This window comes from Ranitomeya variabilis, chromosome 6, assembly GCF_051348905.1.
Source record: "Ranitomeya variabilis isolate aRanVar5 chromosome 6, aRanVar5.hap1, whole genome shotgun sequence".
NCBI lineage: Eukaryota > Metazoa > Chordata > Amphibia > Anura > Dendrobatidae > Ranitomeya > Ranitomeya variabilis.
In genome coordinates, this window is record NC_135237.1 from 89,327,260 (window position 1) to 89,343,442 (window position 16,183).

The 16,183-nt window shown below is 45.1% G+C and overlaps 1 protein-coding gene across 2 annotated transcripts in view; it reads right to left on the reverse strand.

The window, feature by feature from the left end:
- Nucleotides 1-6,199: 6,199 nt before the first annotated feature.
- The window catches only part of LOC143781868 (uncharacterized), a 57,650-nt gene continuing 47,666 nt past the window's right edge, over nucleotides 6,200-16,183 (reverse strand). For both annotated transcript variants that reach the window (XM_077268770.1, XM_077268771.1), the window contains exons 15-17: nucleotides 15,361-15,399; nucleotides 15,051-15,103; nucleotides 6,200-6,337 (exon numbers count right to left, since the gene is read on the reverse strand). In XM_077268770.1, coding sequence (XP_077124885.1) covers nucleotides 15,058-15,103; nucleotides 15,361-15,399 — 85 coding nt within the window. In that variant the 3' untranslated portion in view covers nucleotides 6,200-6,337; nucleotides 15,051-15,057. The remainder of the gene's footprint in view (nucleotides 6,338-15,050; nucleotides 15,104-15,360; nucleotides 15,400-16,183) is intronic.

Sequence of the window (16,183 nt, forward strand, 5' to 3'; positions counted from 1 at the left end):
ACACTTCGGAGTGAAGAGGACGTTTAAGTGGCTGCAAACTCGGTTCTATCATCCTCGGCTGCTTGCGGAAGTACAAACTGCCTGTAGACAATGTCGACAATGTGAGCTAACCAAGTCACCGGAGGAAAGGGCGCCTGTGCAGAGCATCACGACGTCTGCCCCTTTTGAAGTATTAATGATAGACTACATTACCATTGGAGCAGCGCATCAAGGCTACGAACACTGCCTCGTTATGGTAGATCATTTTTCAAAATTCGCGGTAGTCATCCCTACCCGTGATCAGACAGCTGAGTCGGCGGCGAGCGCTATCTGTAAGAACTTTATTCAAGTTTACGGCTGTCCGAGGCGAATACATTCGGATCAAGGCGCCTGTTTCTTGGGCAAGGTCATGGAAGAGCTGCATCGCCTCTACGGCATTGATAAGTCACGCACCACACCGTATCATCCCCAGGGAAATGGGGCTTGTGAGCGGTTTAACCGGACTTTGCTTCAAATGCTGCGTGCGCTAGAACAAGATCAGAAGGCCCGCTGGCCGGAGTACGTGTCTGACCTAGTGTGGGTCTACAACAATAGAGTTCATCAAGTCACAGGACGCACCCCGTATGAAGTGGTCTTTGGGCGCCCAGGAAAAGGCATGACAGATCTGGAACTGTCTTCGGAGGAAGAAGGCCCCCGAACAGGGATGGCTTCGTGGGTGCGTGATCATCGGCATCGGCTGCAGACCTTACACCGACTGGTACACACTCGAATTCGGGAAGTGGAGCATCGGAGCACCCCTACAGCAAAACCCCCAGAGTTCCGGCCAGGTGATCGAGTACTCGTTCGAGAGCAAAGACCGCAAAACAAGTTAGACCATCGTTGGGAAAAAACACCCTATCGGGTGCTTCGCCGTATAGACCCGCATGGACCTGTATATGAAGTGCAGTCTGAGGCCCTCGGAAGTACAGGTACTCGCATTCTTCATCGCAACATGCTCCGGTTGTGTCGCTCTGTTGACTCGGACACCCCGGAATCCGCAATCAGGGAAGAGCCACCTACGACTGAGTCCCCCAACAACCATTGGTGGGATGAAGAAGATGATGAAGAAGAAGAACGGCGTCAAAATACTCCCCCTATCTCGACTACTACACTACCCCTGACCAGTCACCCTTCCGCTGACGACATTCCCCCAACACCCCCTACACAAGGACCCGAGCCACGACGTTCTGAACGTTCTACTGCCGGTAGACCCCCAACTCGCTACAGTCCTGACTTACACACTAGACAGACCCAAGTGTGGAACAATCCGTCAGGTGGGCGACCTGTCAGTGCGAAGGCCTCGCCCAGGGACTGGCGAGCATCAGGGCCGGTTTTAGACAATGTGGGGCCCTAGGCAAAAGTTTAAAATGAGGCCCCCAATGCTCACATATTGCACCATGACTCTCAAACATTTTGGTTGTATTGACATGAGCTGAGTTCAGGCCGTTCAATGCGTGTGATCTACAATATTGAAGCCGTTTGGCTCTTGTTTCTCGGCCTCTTTACACCGGCTAATGAAGAACGATGGGGACAGAACACTAGTAGATCACTCTGTCCCCATATAGTTTCATGTTATAAGCAGCAGGGCTGGAGAGTCGGAGTCAGTGTCCATTTTGGTGTAGTTGGTATCAAATGGACAGACTCTGTCTCCTTAAATACATTATATAATACATTGGGTACAGGGTGTGCTGTAATTTTTTCATAATAATGTGGGAAAGTTATGAAATGTCCTATAAATGAGCATTTTGCTCATTTGTTGCACGATTGCCAACATGTTTATATATATATATATATATATATATATATATATATATATATATATATATATATATATATATATATGAACTCTCGTCTGTTCTTCAGCCAGTATTTAAAAATGTGCATGACACACAAACACACACACACCACACTCACACGCTATCACTGTGTGTCTATACCCAGCCATCTACATATACTAACATATATTCAAGTTAGAGTAATGCAAAAAATGTATATATATATACACACACACACCTACACGGCACATGCTTATACACACATACATACATGTACAAGGCACATGCTTATACACACACACATGGCACGCACTTATACACACATACACATACATGGCACACTTATACGCACACGCCATTCACTTGTATACACACACACATACATGGCATGTACTTATACACAAACACGCATGGCACATACATACATGTAAATGGCACGCACTTATACACATACATGGCATGCATTTATTCACACACATACATACAAACATGGCACACATTTATACATACATACATACATGACATGCACGTATATACACACATGGCACGCACTTATATACATACACATGGTACACACTTACAGTATATACACACACATGGCACGCACTTACAGTATATACACACACATGGCACGCACTTACAGTATATACACACACATGGCACGCACTTACAGTATATACACACACATGGCACGCACGTATATACACACACATGGCACGCACTTACAGTATATACACACACATGGCACGCACTTACAGTATATACACACACATGGCACGCACTTATATACACACACATGGCACGCACTTACAGTATATACACACACATGGCACGCACATGGCACGCACTTACAGTATATACCCACACATGGCACGCACTTATATACACACACATGGCACGCACTTACAGTATATACACACACATGGCACGCACATGGCACGCACTTACAGTATATACCCACACATGGCACGCACTTATATACACACACATGGCACGCACTTACAGTATATACCCACACATGGCACGCACTTATATACACACATATGGCACGCACTTACAGTATATACACACACGTGGCACGCACTTACAGTATATACACACACATGGCACGCACTTATATACACACATACACCTACACACACACATACACACAGATGCTGCACAACAAATGCTCATTTGATACATGTGATTCACATAAACACACACACATAGCTCACAGACAGCACACACTATACAATACACACACCTCAGATACATGCTTTATTCTGGAGGGAATGAGATGTTCCATACTATCAGCTGCAGCCCTCCTGCTCCCAGCAGCACTGTCCCAGCAGACACCTCCCTGCCCTCTCCTCTGCTGGGACTGCCAACAAGAGCAGGAGGAGCTGACAGCAGGACAGGAGCCATCATCACCAGGAGCAGCACACACAGTGGGACGGTGCACTTCTACTTATCTGCCAGCTCAGGTTGGTAGCTGCCATCTCTAGCTCCCCCTCAGAGGCTCTGTGCAGGAGCAGCTCACACAGTGCTGCACTGCTTACCTCACAGCTCAGGTTGGTGGCTGCCATCTCTAGCTCTCTCTTCCCTCAGAGGCCCCGTGCAGGAGGGCCGGAGCACTGGCCAATGAGCGCTTCTATCACTCTGATGGGGGAGGTTCAGTGGCCGCTGCTCCTGTGCTTCACTGCACGCTCCTTTTTCACTGCAGAAACATCCAGACAGTCCCTGAGTACATGGCCTGTGGTGACATCACGGTCACATGGCAGGTCACCTGATCGTGATGTCACTACAGGTCCTTAACCAGTCTCTACATCGGAAGCTTCACTGATAATGCTATTATCAGTGAAGCGTCTGCTGTAGATGCTGGGGGCCCCCAAGGGAGTGGGGGCCCCAGGCAGCTGCCTAGTCTGCCTGGCCCTAACGCCGGCCCTGGCGAGCATACAGGGTGGGGGAATGTAGGGGACAGGGACTTGGTGAGCTGTGCAGACGGGTGGAACCATTGTTGCCGGGAGTCGGGGTTCCGGGGGACGGATTTGAGGGGTGCATGGGAAGCCAGGCTCATGTGACAGGAGGCAGAGTGACGCAGGGAGAGGAGAGGATAAAAAGCAAAACGCGCGAAAGCAGGGGCAGAGAAGCGCGGGAAATCTCTGAGGAGAGGAAACTGCAGCGCAGTTGCTGTGAGTGTGCAGGCCGCAGTGAGACTTGCAGGAAGCAGGGGGAAAACGTGCAACAGACACTGCGGGCAATTACTGGAGCCCCCAAAAAGAGACGCATTCGTCGGCAGCGACCCCCCAGGCAGAGGGGTAGTGCTGACCAGCTCAGGGACAGTATTACCGCGCTCCCTGAGAACACCTTGCCAGAGAGTGCTACAGACTCGCATGGTTTCGTCTCAGCTGTGACTGATACTGATTATTCTCCTAATCCTCCTCAAAAAGACTCTTCTCTGGACTGGGAGGCTGTTACCTCGGATCAACGTCCGCCTGCAGGAGGGAACGCAGCACCGCAAAAGACATTCTGGACTCGACTCTACGCCTGGGCCCGTCGCCAGAAGACACCTCCTTCCTCCGCCATCAGGACTACGGCGTTGTCGGAGCCTCCCCGTCAGGACTACATCGCTGAACCAGCACTGATAAGTGACCGTTGTTGACTTTATCTTAGTAGGGAGTCACTAGTGAGGCGCTGCCGCGTTCTACGGGTGTAGTTCAGGGCGGCCATATAATAATTGGGATTTACTGCGAGATTGTGTTCTTGTATATAAGTTCCCTGCGTGGAAAACGTTTGTTATCTTTTTGGTTGGAAGTTAAAAACGCTATTTGCTTTCTGGCTCCTATTTGTCCCTGCATCCTTCTTTACCTGCGGTCTCTACATATGAATCCCCCAACTGCCGTCACTCATCTCTTCAGGGCCGATGGTCCCCGCCCCCTGAGCGCTGTTATCGTCTGAAATCCGGCGCCTGCACTGTGCGTGCCTGCCTGGGGCCTGCGCAGTGTTCATTGTCAGTGCGGCCACACTGTTGCTGAAGCCCCCGCCCCGCACTGTTATTCATTATGCACAGTGCGGGGCTGGGGTTCCTGGGAAGGCGGGGGAGCTGGGGAGCGTCGGAGCTGGGGAGCGTCTAAACAGCGCAGTGCGCATGCCCAGGAACCCCAGCCCCGCACTGTGCATAATGAATAACAGTGCGGGGCGGGGGCTTCAGCAACAGTGTGGCCGCACTGACAATGAACACTGCGCAGGCCCCAGGCAGGCACGCACAGCGCAGGCGCCGGATTTCAGACGATAACAGCGCTCAGGGCGGGGACCATCGGCCCTGAAGAGATGAGTGACGGCAGTTGGGGGATTCATACAGGACGCTTCGGACCGCCTCCAGGTATAATATCTGGTATGTGTGGCCAATTTTTAAAACGCTTTTTTTAGGTAATAAATGAATCAAAAACTAAAAGAGCCACCTTGTTAGACTGCAGCATTACTGCTGCACAAGGTGGCTCTTTTAGTTTATAACTGCTGGGGGGGTGACAGTGGCCCTTTAAGAAAGACGTCCAGCAGTGTCCCTAATGAGAGGCTAAATGAAAGGACTGCCTAGCAAAAAATCAGGTTTGAACTTCCAGGTTGTGGGATGCCGACATGCAGAGCGGGATCCAACAACCCTCCGCGGCCTCCATCACAGCAAAGTGCGAGGTCTTGATCTAAACCAGAGCGGATACATCATTTACTATGCGGCGAGGTAACCGCTCTAATGGTGGTACTGACTGGCAACTGCTACGTACCGGAGGGGGCAGCACTGGTTTGGATCCAACGTGAGATTTCACGACACCTCACGACTAGGTCTCACACTGTGGGATTCTGCATGTCAGGATCCAACAACACGCAAGTTTGAACCTGATTTTTGAATATTTGCTAACATTTAAAAAAAAGTTGGAGGCTGCCCAATGTTCTCTTAAATAAAAAGATGGTGAAAGGCGCTCTGTAATGTAACTGCTCTAGACAAATGTCTAATGCTACAGTTTTCCCAACATTGAAGTCAGTAAGTGAAAACTGAGTCAAGTCAGAAATAAATAGAATAGGTTTGAAAACTTTTTTTTTTATTGCATGGGAATACAAAATAAAAATTCACTACAACAACATGTCTGGCGTAAGTGGTGAATTGCCATAAAAAAAATACTAAATACATCAAAAATGAGATGTGTAAAAGAGCCAATTTTACAATTTTCACCTACTAAGATGATGAGACACTGCTTTATGTTCTCCTATTCACCCACAATGCATGGATGACCATGAAGAGAATGCTGTCCTGAATGACCACTGCAACCTCCGCATTCTCAGCCCCCAACATTCATAAAATTATTTGCAAAACTTAGTGACGTGCCATAAATGTAGGTAATAGAACTAATACTCCTTTTACTCACCAACTATTTTCTCTTTTGTATGATGCTCAATGACCCAACGTGGGGTCTTCTTTGCTTGATCATAAGATAAAGCATGACCAATATATATTGCCTGACCTCCTCTCCACTCTACAGAAGTCTCCAATGGAGACTTCTGTACCGGTTCTGGGAAAAAAAAGTTTAATATTAATATTATATCTGGTTCAGGAGGATCAATCCTAAGCAATCTATATGGCCATGTAAGTAAAAAGAAATTGAATAAAATGATACCTTAACATCTTAAGTCTGATGTCTTATTAGCTACAAATCTACATTTGTCTTAATATGTAAATGAACGGTTAAGATCTATGGGCCAGACATAGATCTCCCTGAGAATCTGCCTCCAGAGACTATTTTAAATGGAAGGAGGCATTACTAGTGTGAGACATGTAGATCAGAAGAACAGACTGTTAGTCATTACATGTCTCACACCAGTAATCTCGCATTTCATTTAAAGACGTCCACTACTAGGACAACCCCTTCTCGTACTCAACGCTTCACCCCAATAAAAAAAAGCTTATACTCACCTCCTGTGCTGACGACGTTCCCACGGTGTCAGCACTCGCTCTCCACAGGGCTCTCCTGCGGTGTTGTGACCAGTGCCCAATCAGCGCTGGTGTCACTGTCTCCGCCTTTGTACGATTTGAACGTGAATAGGAAGCCAGGGATGAGCTGCAGCTCCGACTTCTCTTCATGTTCAATTTGTACCAAGGTGGGGACAGTGACACCAGCACTGATTGGGTGCCGGTGTCACAACACGGCAGAAGAACCCCAGGACCGCGAGTGCCAACACCATGGGTACGACGCCTGCATGAAAGGTGAGTATAAGCTTTTTTTATTGTATCGGGGCCAAGTGTGGGGTGTGAGAAGGGGTTGTTCTAGTAGTAATCAGTGTCAGACCAGTCAGTGTCATGATCTCCATGGCCAGAGAACTAGCATAAGCCTCTATAGGAACAAGCTCTTGGAAGATGTAACTGTACTGACCATGAACTAAACCTACCGCATCATCTAGAAGTAGCCAGGTAGCATGTCCTACTTTTTATCCCTATATGCCCAGCGCCGGCCGGAGAACTAAATAATGCTAGCAGAGGGAAATATAAGACCTGACTCACCTCTAGAGAAATGCCCAAAAGGAGACAGAAGCCCCCCACATATATTGGCGGTGATATGAGATGAAACAACAAACGCAGCAGGAAAATAGTTTTAGCAAATTTGAGGTCCGCTTTCTAGATAGCAGAAGACAGAAAGCATACTTTCATGGTCAGTAGAAAACCCTAACAAAACACATCCAGAAATTACTTTAGGACTCTGGCATTAACTCATAATACCAGAGTGGCAATTCCTGATCAACAAGAGCTTTCCAGACACAGTAACGAAACTGCAGCTGTGAACTGGAACCAAAATACAAAAACAAAACATGGACGAATGTCCAACTTATCTAGTAGATGTCTGGGAGCAGGAACAAGCACAGAGAGGCTTCTGATAACATTGTTGACCGGCAAGCATCTAACAGAGAAGCCAGGTTATATAGCGACACCCAGATCTAATCAGAACAGGTGAACAGGGAAGATGATGTCACAAGTTCAATTCCACCAGTAGCCACCGGGGGAGCCCAGAATCCAAATTCACAACAGTACCCCCCCCTCAAGGAGGGGGCACCGAACCCTCACCAGAACCACCAGGGCGATCAGGATGTGCCCTATGAAAGGCACGAACCAGATCAGAGGCATGAACATCAGATGCAGTGACCCAAGAATTATCCTCCTGGCCGTATCCCTTCCACTTGACCAGATACTGGAGTCTCCGTCTGGAAACACGGGAGTCTAGGATTTTTTCCACAACGTACTCCAACTCACCCTCAACCAACACCGGAGCAGGAGGCTCAACGGAAGGCACAACCGGTGCCTCATACCTGCGCAATAACGACCGATGAAAAACGTTATGAATAGAAAAGGATGCAGGGAGGTCCAAACGGAAGGAAACAGGGTTAAGAATCTCCAATATTTTATACGGACCGATGAACCGAGGCTTAAACTTAGGAGATGAGACCCTCATAGGGACAAAACGAGAAGACAACCACACCAAATCTCCAACACAAAGCCGAGGACCAACACGACGGTGACGGTTGGCAAAAAGCTGAGTCTTCTCCTGGGACAACTTTAAATTGTCCATCACCTGCCCCCAGATATGATGCAATCTCTCCACCACCGCATCCACTCCAGGACAATCCGAGGATTCCATCTGACCGGAGGAAAATCGAGGATGGAACCCCGAATTACAGAAAAACGGGGAAACCAAGGTGGCAGAGCTGGCCCGATTATTGAGGGCGAACTCCGCCAATGGCAAAAAAGCAACCCAATCATCCTGGTCAGCAGACACAAAACACCTCAGATATGTCTCCAGGGTCTGATTAGTCCGCTCGGTCTGGCCATTAGTCTGAGGGTGAAAAGCAGACGAAAAAGACAAATCTATGCCCATCCTAGCACAAAATGCCCGCCAAAATCTAGACACAAATTGGGTTCCTCTGTCAGAAACGATATTCTCAGGAATACCATGCAAACGAACAACATTTTGAAAAAACAGGGGCACCAACTCGGAAGAAGAAGGCAATTTGGGCAGGGGAACCAAATGAACCATCTTAGAAAAACGGTCACACACCACCCAGATGACAGACATCTTCTGAGAAACAGGCAGATCTGAAATAAAATCCATCGAGATGTGTGTCCAAGGCCTCTTAGGAATAGGCAAGGGCAACAATAATCCACTAGCCCGAGAACAACAAGGCTTGGCCCGAGCACAAACGTCACAAGACTGCACAAAGCCTCGCACATCTCGTGACAGGGAAGGCCACCAGAAGGATCTTGCCACCAAATCCCTGGTACCAAAAATTCCAGGATGACCTGCCAACGCAGAAGAATGCACCTCAGAGATGACTTTACTGGTCCAATCATCAGGAACAAACAGCCTATCAGGCGGACAACGATCCGGTCTATCCGCCTGAAACTCCTGCAAGGCCCGCCGCAGGTCTGGAGAAACAGCTGACAAGATAACTCCCTCCTTAAGAATACCTGTGGGGTCAGAGTTGCCAGGTGAATCAGGCTCAAAACTCCTAGAAAGGGCATCCGCCTTAACATTCTTAGAACCTGGTAGGTACGATACCACAAAATTAAACCGAGAAAAAAATAATGACCAGCGCGCCTGTCTAGGATTCAGGCGCCTGGCGGTCTCAAGATAAATCAAATTTTTGTGGTCAGTCAATACCACCACCTGATGTCTGGCCCCCTCGAGCCAATGGCGCCACTCCTCAAACGCCCACTTCATGGCCAAAAGCTCCCGATTCCCAACATCATAATTCCGCTCAGCGGGCGAAAATTTACGGGAAAAGAAGGCACAAGGCCTCATCACGGCGCAGTCAGAACTTTTCTGCGACAACACTGCCCCAGCTCCGATCTCAGAAGCGTCGACCTCAACCTGAAAAGGAAGAGTCACATCAGGCTGACGCAACACAGGGGCAGAAGAAAAACGGCGCTTAAGCTCCTGAAAGGCCTCCACAGCATCAGGGGACCAATTAGCAACATCAGCACCCTGTCTAGTCAAATCGGTCAATGGCTTAACGACATCCGAAAAACCAGAAATAAATCGACGATAAAAGTTGGCAAAGCCCAAAAATTTCTGAAGACTTTTAAGAGAAGAGGGCTGCGTCCAATCACAAATAGCTTGAACCTTGACAGGATCCATCTCAATGGAAGAGGGAGAAAAAATATATCCCAAAAAGGAAATTCTCTGAACCCCAAAAACGCACTTAGAACCCTTGACACACAGAGAATTAGACCGCAAAACCTGAAAAACCCTCTTAACTTGCCGGACATGAGAGTCCCAGTCATCCGAAAAAATCAGAATATCATCCAGATACACTATCATAAATTTATCCAAAAAATCGCGGAAAATATCATGCATAAAGGACTGGAAGACTGAAGGGGCATTAGAAAGACCAAAAGGCATCACCAAATACTCAAAGTGGCCCTCGGGCGTATTAAATGCGGTTTTCCACTCATCCCCCTGCCTGATCCGCACCAAATTATACGCCCCACGGAGATCAATCTTAGAGAACCACTTGGCCCCCTTTATGCGAGCAAACAAATCAGTCAGCAACGGCAATGGGTATTGATATTTAACCGTGATTTTATTCAAAAGCCGATAATCAATACATGGTCTCAAAGAGCCGTCTTTTTTTGACACAAAGAAAAAACCGGCTCCTAAGGGAGATGACGATGGACGAATATGTCCCTTTTCCAAGGACTCCTTTATATATTCTCGCATAGCAGTATGTTCAGGCACAGACAGATTAAATAAACGACCCTTTGGGTATTTACTACCCGGAATTAAATCTATAGCACAATCGCACTCACGGTGCGGAGGTAGTGAACCCAGCTTGGGTTCTTCAAAGACGTCACGATAATCAGACAGGAACTCAGGGATTTCAGAGGGAATAGATGATGAAATGGACACCAAAGGTACGTCCCCATGAGTCCCCTTACATCCCCAGCTCAACACAGACATAGCTCTCCAGTCAAGGACTGGGTTGTGAGACTGCAGCCATGGCAATCCCAGCACCAAATCCTCATGTAGATTATACAGCACTAGAAAACGAATAGTCTCCTGGTGATCCGGATTAATACACATAGTCACTTGTGTCCAGTATTGTGGTTTATTATTAGCCAATGGGGTGGAGTCAATCCCCTTCAGAGGAATAAGAGTTTCCAAAGGCTCTAAATCATACCCACAACGATTGGCAAAGGACCAATCCATAAGACTCAAAGCGGCGCCAGAGTCGATATAGGCGTCAGTAGTAATAGATGACAAAGAGCAAATCAGGGTCACAGACAAAATAAATTTAGACTGTAAAGTGCCAATGGAAACGGATTTATCAAGCTTTTTAGTACGCTTAGAGCACGCTGATATAACATGAGTAGAATCCCCACAATAGAAACACAACCCATTTTTCCGTCTAAAATTCTGCCGCTCGCTTCTGGACAGAATTCTATCACACTGCATGCTTTCTGGCGTCTTCTCAGTGGATACCGCCAGATGGTGCACAGGTTTGCGCTCCCGCAGACGCCTATCGATCTGAATGGCCATTGTCATGGACTCATTCAGACCTGCAGGCACAGGGAACCCCACCATAACATCCTTAATGGCATCAGAGAGACCCTCTCTGAAAGTAGCCGCCAAGGCACACTCATTCCACTGAGTAAGCACAGACCATTTACGGAATCTTTGGCAGTAAATTTCAGCTTCATCTTGCCCCTGCGATAGGGACATCAAAGTTTTTTCTGCCTGAAGTTCCAAATGAGGTTCCTCATACAGCAAGCCCAAGGCCAAAAAAAACGCATCCACATTGCGCAACGCAGGATCCCCTGGTGCCAATGCAAAAGCCCAGTCTTGAGGGTCGCCGCGGAGCAAGGAAATCACAATCCCAACCTGCTGTGCACAGTCTCCAGCAGAACGAGATTTCAGGGACAAAAATAGCTTACAATTATTTCTAAAATTCTGAAAGCTAGATCTATTCCCTGAGAAGAATTCCGGCAAAGGAATTCTCGGCTCAGATACCGGAGCATGAATAATAAAATCTTGCAAATTTTGTACTTTCGTGGTGAGATTATTCAAACCTGCAGTTACACTCTGAAGATCCATTATTAACAGGTGAACACAAAGCCATTCAAAGATTATAAGGAGAGAGAAAAAAAAGAAAGACTGCAGCATAGACAGACTGGTAAGTGATCCAATTAAGAGCACAGAGGAAAAAAAAAAAAAAAAAAAACTCTCAGCAGACTTCTTATTTCTCTCCTTTCTCAGCCAAGGATTTTAACCCTTTAGTGGGCCGGTCAAACTGTCATGATCTCCATGGCCAGAGAACTAGCATAAGCCTCTATAGGAACAAGCTCTTGGAAGATGTAACTGTACTGACCATGAACTAAACCTACCGCATCATCTAGAAGTAGCCAGGTAGCATGTCCTACTTTTTATCCCTATATGCCCAGCGCCGGCCGGAGAACTAAATAATGCTAGCAGAGGGAAATATAAGACCTGACTCACCTCTAGAGAAATGCCCAAAAGGAGACAGAAGCCCCCCACATATATTGGCGGTGATATGAGATGAAACAACAAACGCAGCAGGAAAATAGTTTTAGCAAATTTGAGGTCCGCTTTCTAGATAGCAGAAGACAGAAAGCATACTTTCATGGTCAGTAGAAAACCCTAACAAAACACATCCAGAAATTACTTTAGGACTCTGGCATTAACTCATAATACCAGAGTGGCAATTCCTGATCAACAAGAGCTTTCCAGACACAGTAACGAAACTGCAGCTGTGAACTGGAACCAAAATACAAAAACAAAACATGGACGAATGTCCAACTTATCTAGTAGATGTCTGGGAGCAGGAACAAGCACAGAGAGGCTTCTGATAACATTGTTGACCGGCAAGCATCTAACAGAGAAGCCAGGTTATATAGCGACACCCAGATCTAATCAGAACAGGTGAACAGGGAAGATGATGTCACAAGTTCAATTCCACCAGTAGCCACCGGGGGAGCCCAGAATCCAAATTCACAACAAGTCAGGTCTCCGGCTGTGGTAACCAGTCGGATCTTTATTATTTCAGAGTATATATGACCCGGCCGTGATCCCCGCCTCCTGGAGTTCATGCAGCAAAAATCAGATGACAACTTCCCTCTGATGTGATTAAAAAAAAACTGATATGTTTCTTATCTGATATAAATGGACACAGAGGGACCCCAGTGATTATTATGGGGTCTGTCTGGGTTCTGTTACGTGTCAGACGTTAGACAATCAAACAGTCTATCCCTACATGTATTGTGGCTGTCAATCAGCCATGAGACATGCAGCCGCAAAAACAGATTTTGACAGCGGCATTTAACTGATTAACAGCCACGAGTGGATTGTGAATCCATCCACTGCTGTTAGATGCACATGACTGCTGATCAGATCAGCTGTTATGTGCAGGGAAAGCTGCAGGCTCCGGCGCAGGGACACGATCTTGGAAGTATCTATATGTCCAAGGTCGTCAAGGAGTTAAAGGCCAGAGTAATACAATAATGGCATGCATCTACGCCACCCTTTTTATTGTTTTACAAAGTAATAAGTTAAAATGAAAATGAAAAGCACAACAATGCAGAGAACAGTTATAAATAAAAATGTCTAGTGCAATGAAAAGATAAGCACCACTCCAGTGTTTTTTCTTATTTTACCACTAGAGCAGTCAAATTACTGATGACTTGTTCATTATTACGGTAAGTTACATATTCCATAATTAACCAATACAGGTTACTCAAATTTTCACTGTTAACTTGATCATTTCTCTGTCTTTGCCAACGTACTGGTTATCACTTGTATGTAACCTTTTGTTGTACCCAACTTATGCAAAAATCATAATAAAAATAATGAAAAAAGAAAAGAATATTTTGTGTAGAAGAAAAAAAACAATGATAACAAGTTTTGAAAAAATAATAAGTAGAAATTGGAAAAATATTGTTCCGTGGTACCCAAAGTCACTATCCAGCGACATTCTAGTTGTACCAGCAGGCGTTTTACATCACCCCCTGATGCCACAGTGGAGCCACTCTATGCCTCACACCTTAAAACCAGTAGGGTCACAGCTATGACAGGACTTGAAGTGCCTTGTAATGGTCTTGAGCACAAAGATGTCACCGATCTCACATGCTGCCTGGAGATCTGTGACAAGCTGTGTGGTCTGTATATACCCAGAAAATGAAACCTACATAAATCAAATAACATGTACAGTATATGTGGCATAGTAAATAACGTGTAGTGCCACATGATATGTAATTTGTGATTTTAAATAGTTTTTTTTTACATGCAATAGTCTGATTGGTCTGCCAATGTAGTGGCAAATCCTTGAAGTTATTACTCTTTCTAGTTATCAATAAGGGAACTTCAGTATGTGCCACAGCCAATGTTGAGTCAGTGTTTAGGATAGACCAATGTTTTTGGAAAATGTCACAGATGACCTGCCATTAAAAACTATAGCTGGAAATAAATCTCAATGTTGGATCACTGTGTGTTTTTTTTTTTTTAAGTGAAGGTCAATAAATTCAAGCAGAGTGTAGATTTAGCACGGCAATAGCAATATTTGATAGATTTTTGTCTTGAAGTTATAGCAAGAGAACGATCTTTCAAACAATCTGCTTGTCTCAAAACTTTCCTCAGAGGAACAGATTCTCCTTATTTGCAGGAACTGATCAGTGGGAATGCACCATATAGTTAATGTAATATGGGCTGAAGATGCGTGCAATAATTAACTAATATCTCCTTTCTGAACACATCCGTCTGTACAAGGCCATACCCTGATGTTTTAATTTGGATAGCCGAAGTCTCTATTTGTTGTTTTTGAAACCTGTGTGAGAGCCTGATATTGGTTCAACACAGTCATAAAATCTTTAAGTTAAATTGTGGTGTCCTGCCAAATTATAAGCAGATCATCAATGTACCTGTACAAGCACTGCACATGGAAAGCGGCCTGGGGGCCACTGTGAAGAATCTACCTCACCTATAGTCTTGAGAAAGAGGTTTGCATATAATGGCACACAGGCCGTGCCCATGGCAGTGCCTTCCTTCTGTAAAAAGAATTTATCTTTGAATGTAAAATAATTATGCATCCTCCTACCTCCCCTCCACATACGTGCCCTCATCAACATATAATTCTGTGTCTTATTTGTTACCTCCTGAATGTTTATATAGCAAACTGATGATACTGATTAGAGTTTGTAAATCTTTCAATAAAAAAAATTATACTCACGTTGTATTTATTGTGTTTGTCTGCTGAAACAGTAGACAAAAGCTCTGAGGAGCCTAGTGTTTAGAATGGAGAAGAAAGGAAGGGAAAGTTAGTGAGTTTGGAAAACAGGAACTGAGAAGGGAAATTATTTTCTCTCACTATGGGACATATAGTTAGACAGCTAAACATGTTGGCTTCTTCCTTTAAAAATATACTGTACAATATAGTATAAATATATAAAGGGAAAACACAAAGTATATCTACCCCTGATATTATGAGCCTTAGGGTAACAACATGTCACATTCAACAATGGGGGAAGGCTTTTCCTTACTTTGGACGTCTCTTTGGGTTTTTTATATCACTTTTGCTGCTTTAGAAAAAGAAAAAAATTATCACAAATAAATATCATGTAATATAATAATCAGGAACAAATTCTAGCATCATAGGGACACAGACAATAAACATAATGTATGAACTGTCTTATATACTTTACCACATGATATAGATAGATGTCATTGCTAATTATTAGCTCATTGAATACATTTCACATGCACTTGCAAGGGGTCTGAACTTCCCCCTGTGTAACTACCAGGACAAATCATTGTATAATTTTGCATCTAGAAAATAGCAATTCGCACATAAGGGCACATCCATTTGTGGGAAGGGTTAAAAAGCTACACATTTTTGACATTGGTCCTGCTCATTCTTTGACACCATTTTGACATCCACCATTTATGTTTGTGTCTTAAAGTTTGTTTGGATTTTTTAACTTTCAGTGTCTATATTTCATATCTATTATACAAAATAAAGTTTTCATTAGAAATAGAGATAGTTAGAAAATATCAGAAAATATCATCTGTACAGTGTGTCTCCTAAATAAATGCAATGACTGAAGTTGCAGCAATCAGGGGCACAGATATACAGAGTTAGTAGATAAAAATCAGATAACCAACAACGGACTCAATAAACCTCACTTCTGCCTATGTAAAAACCTTTACATCAGAATGTGAAAACTTCAGAACAAAACGACTGGAGGGTTTCTGACCTCACTGCTCCTATGTTTTTGGACTCTTCTAACATCAGTTATTATTATGTACAGTATATGCAGCCATGTTGTATTCAGGGATGTCAAAATCAGTGATTTTTGACACGAT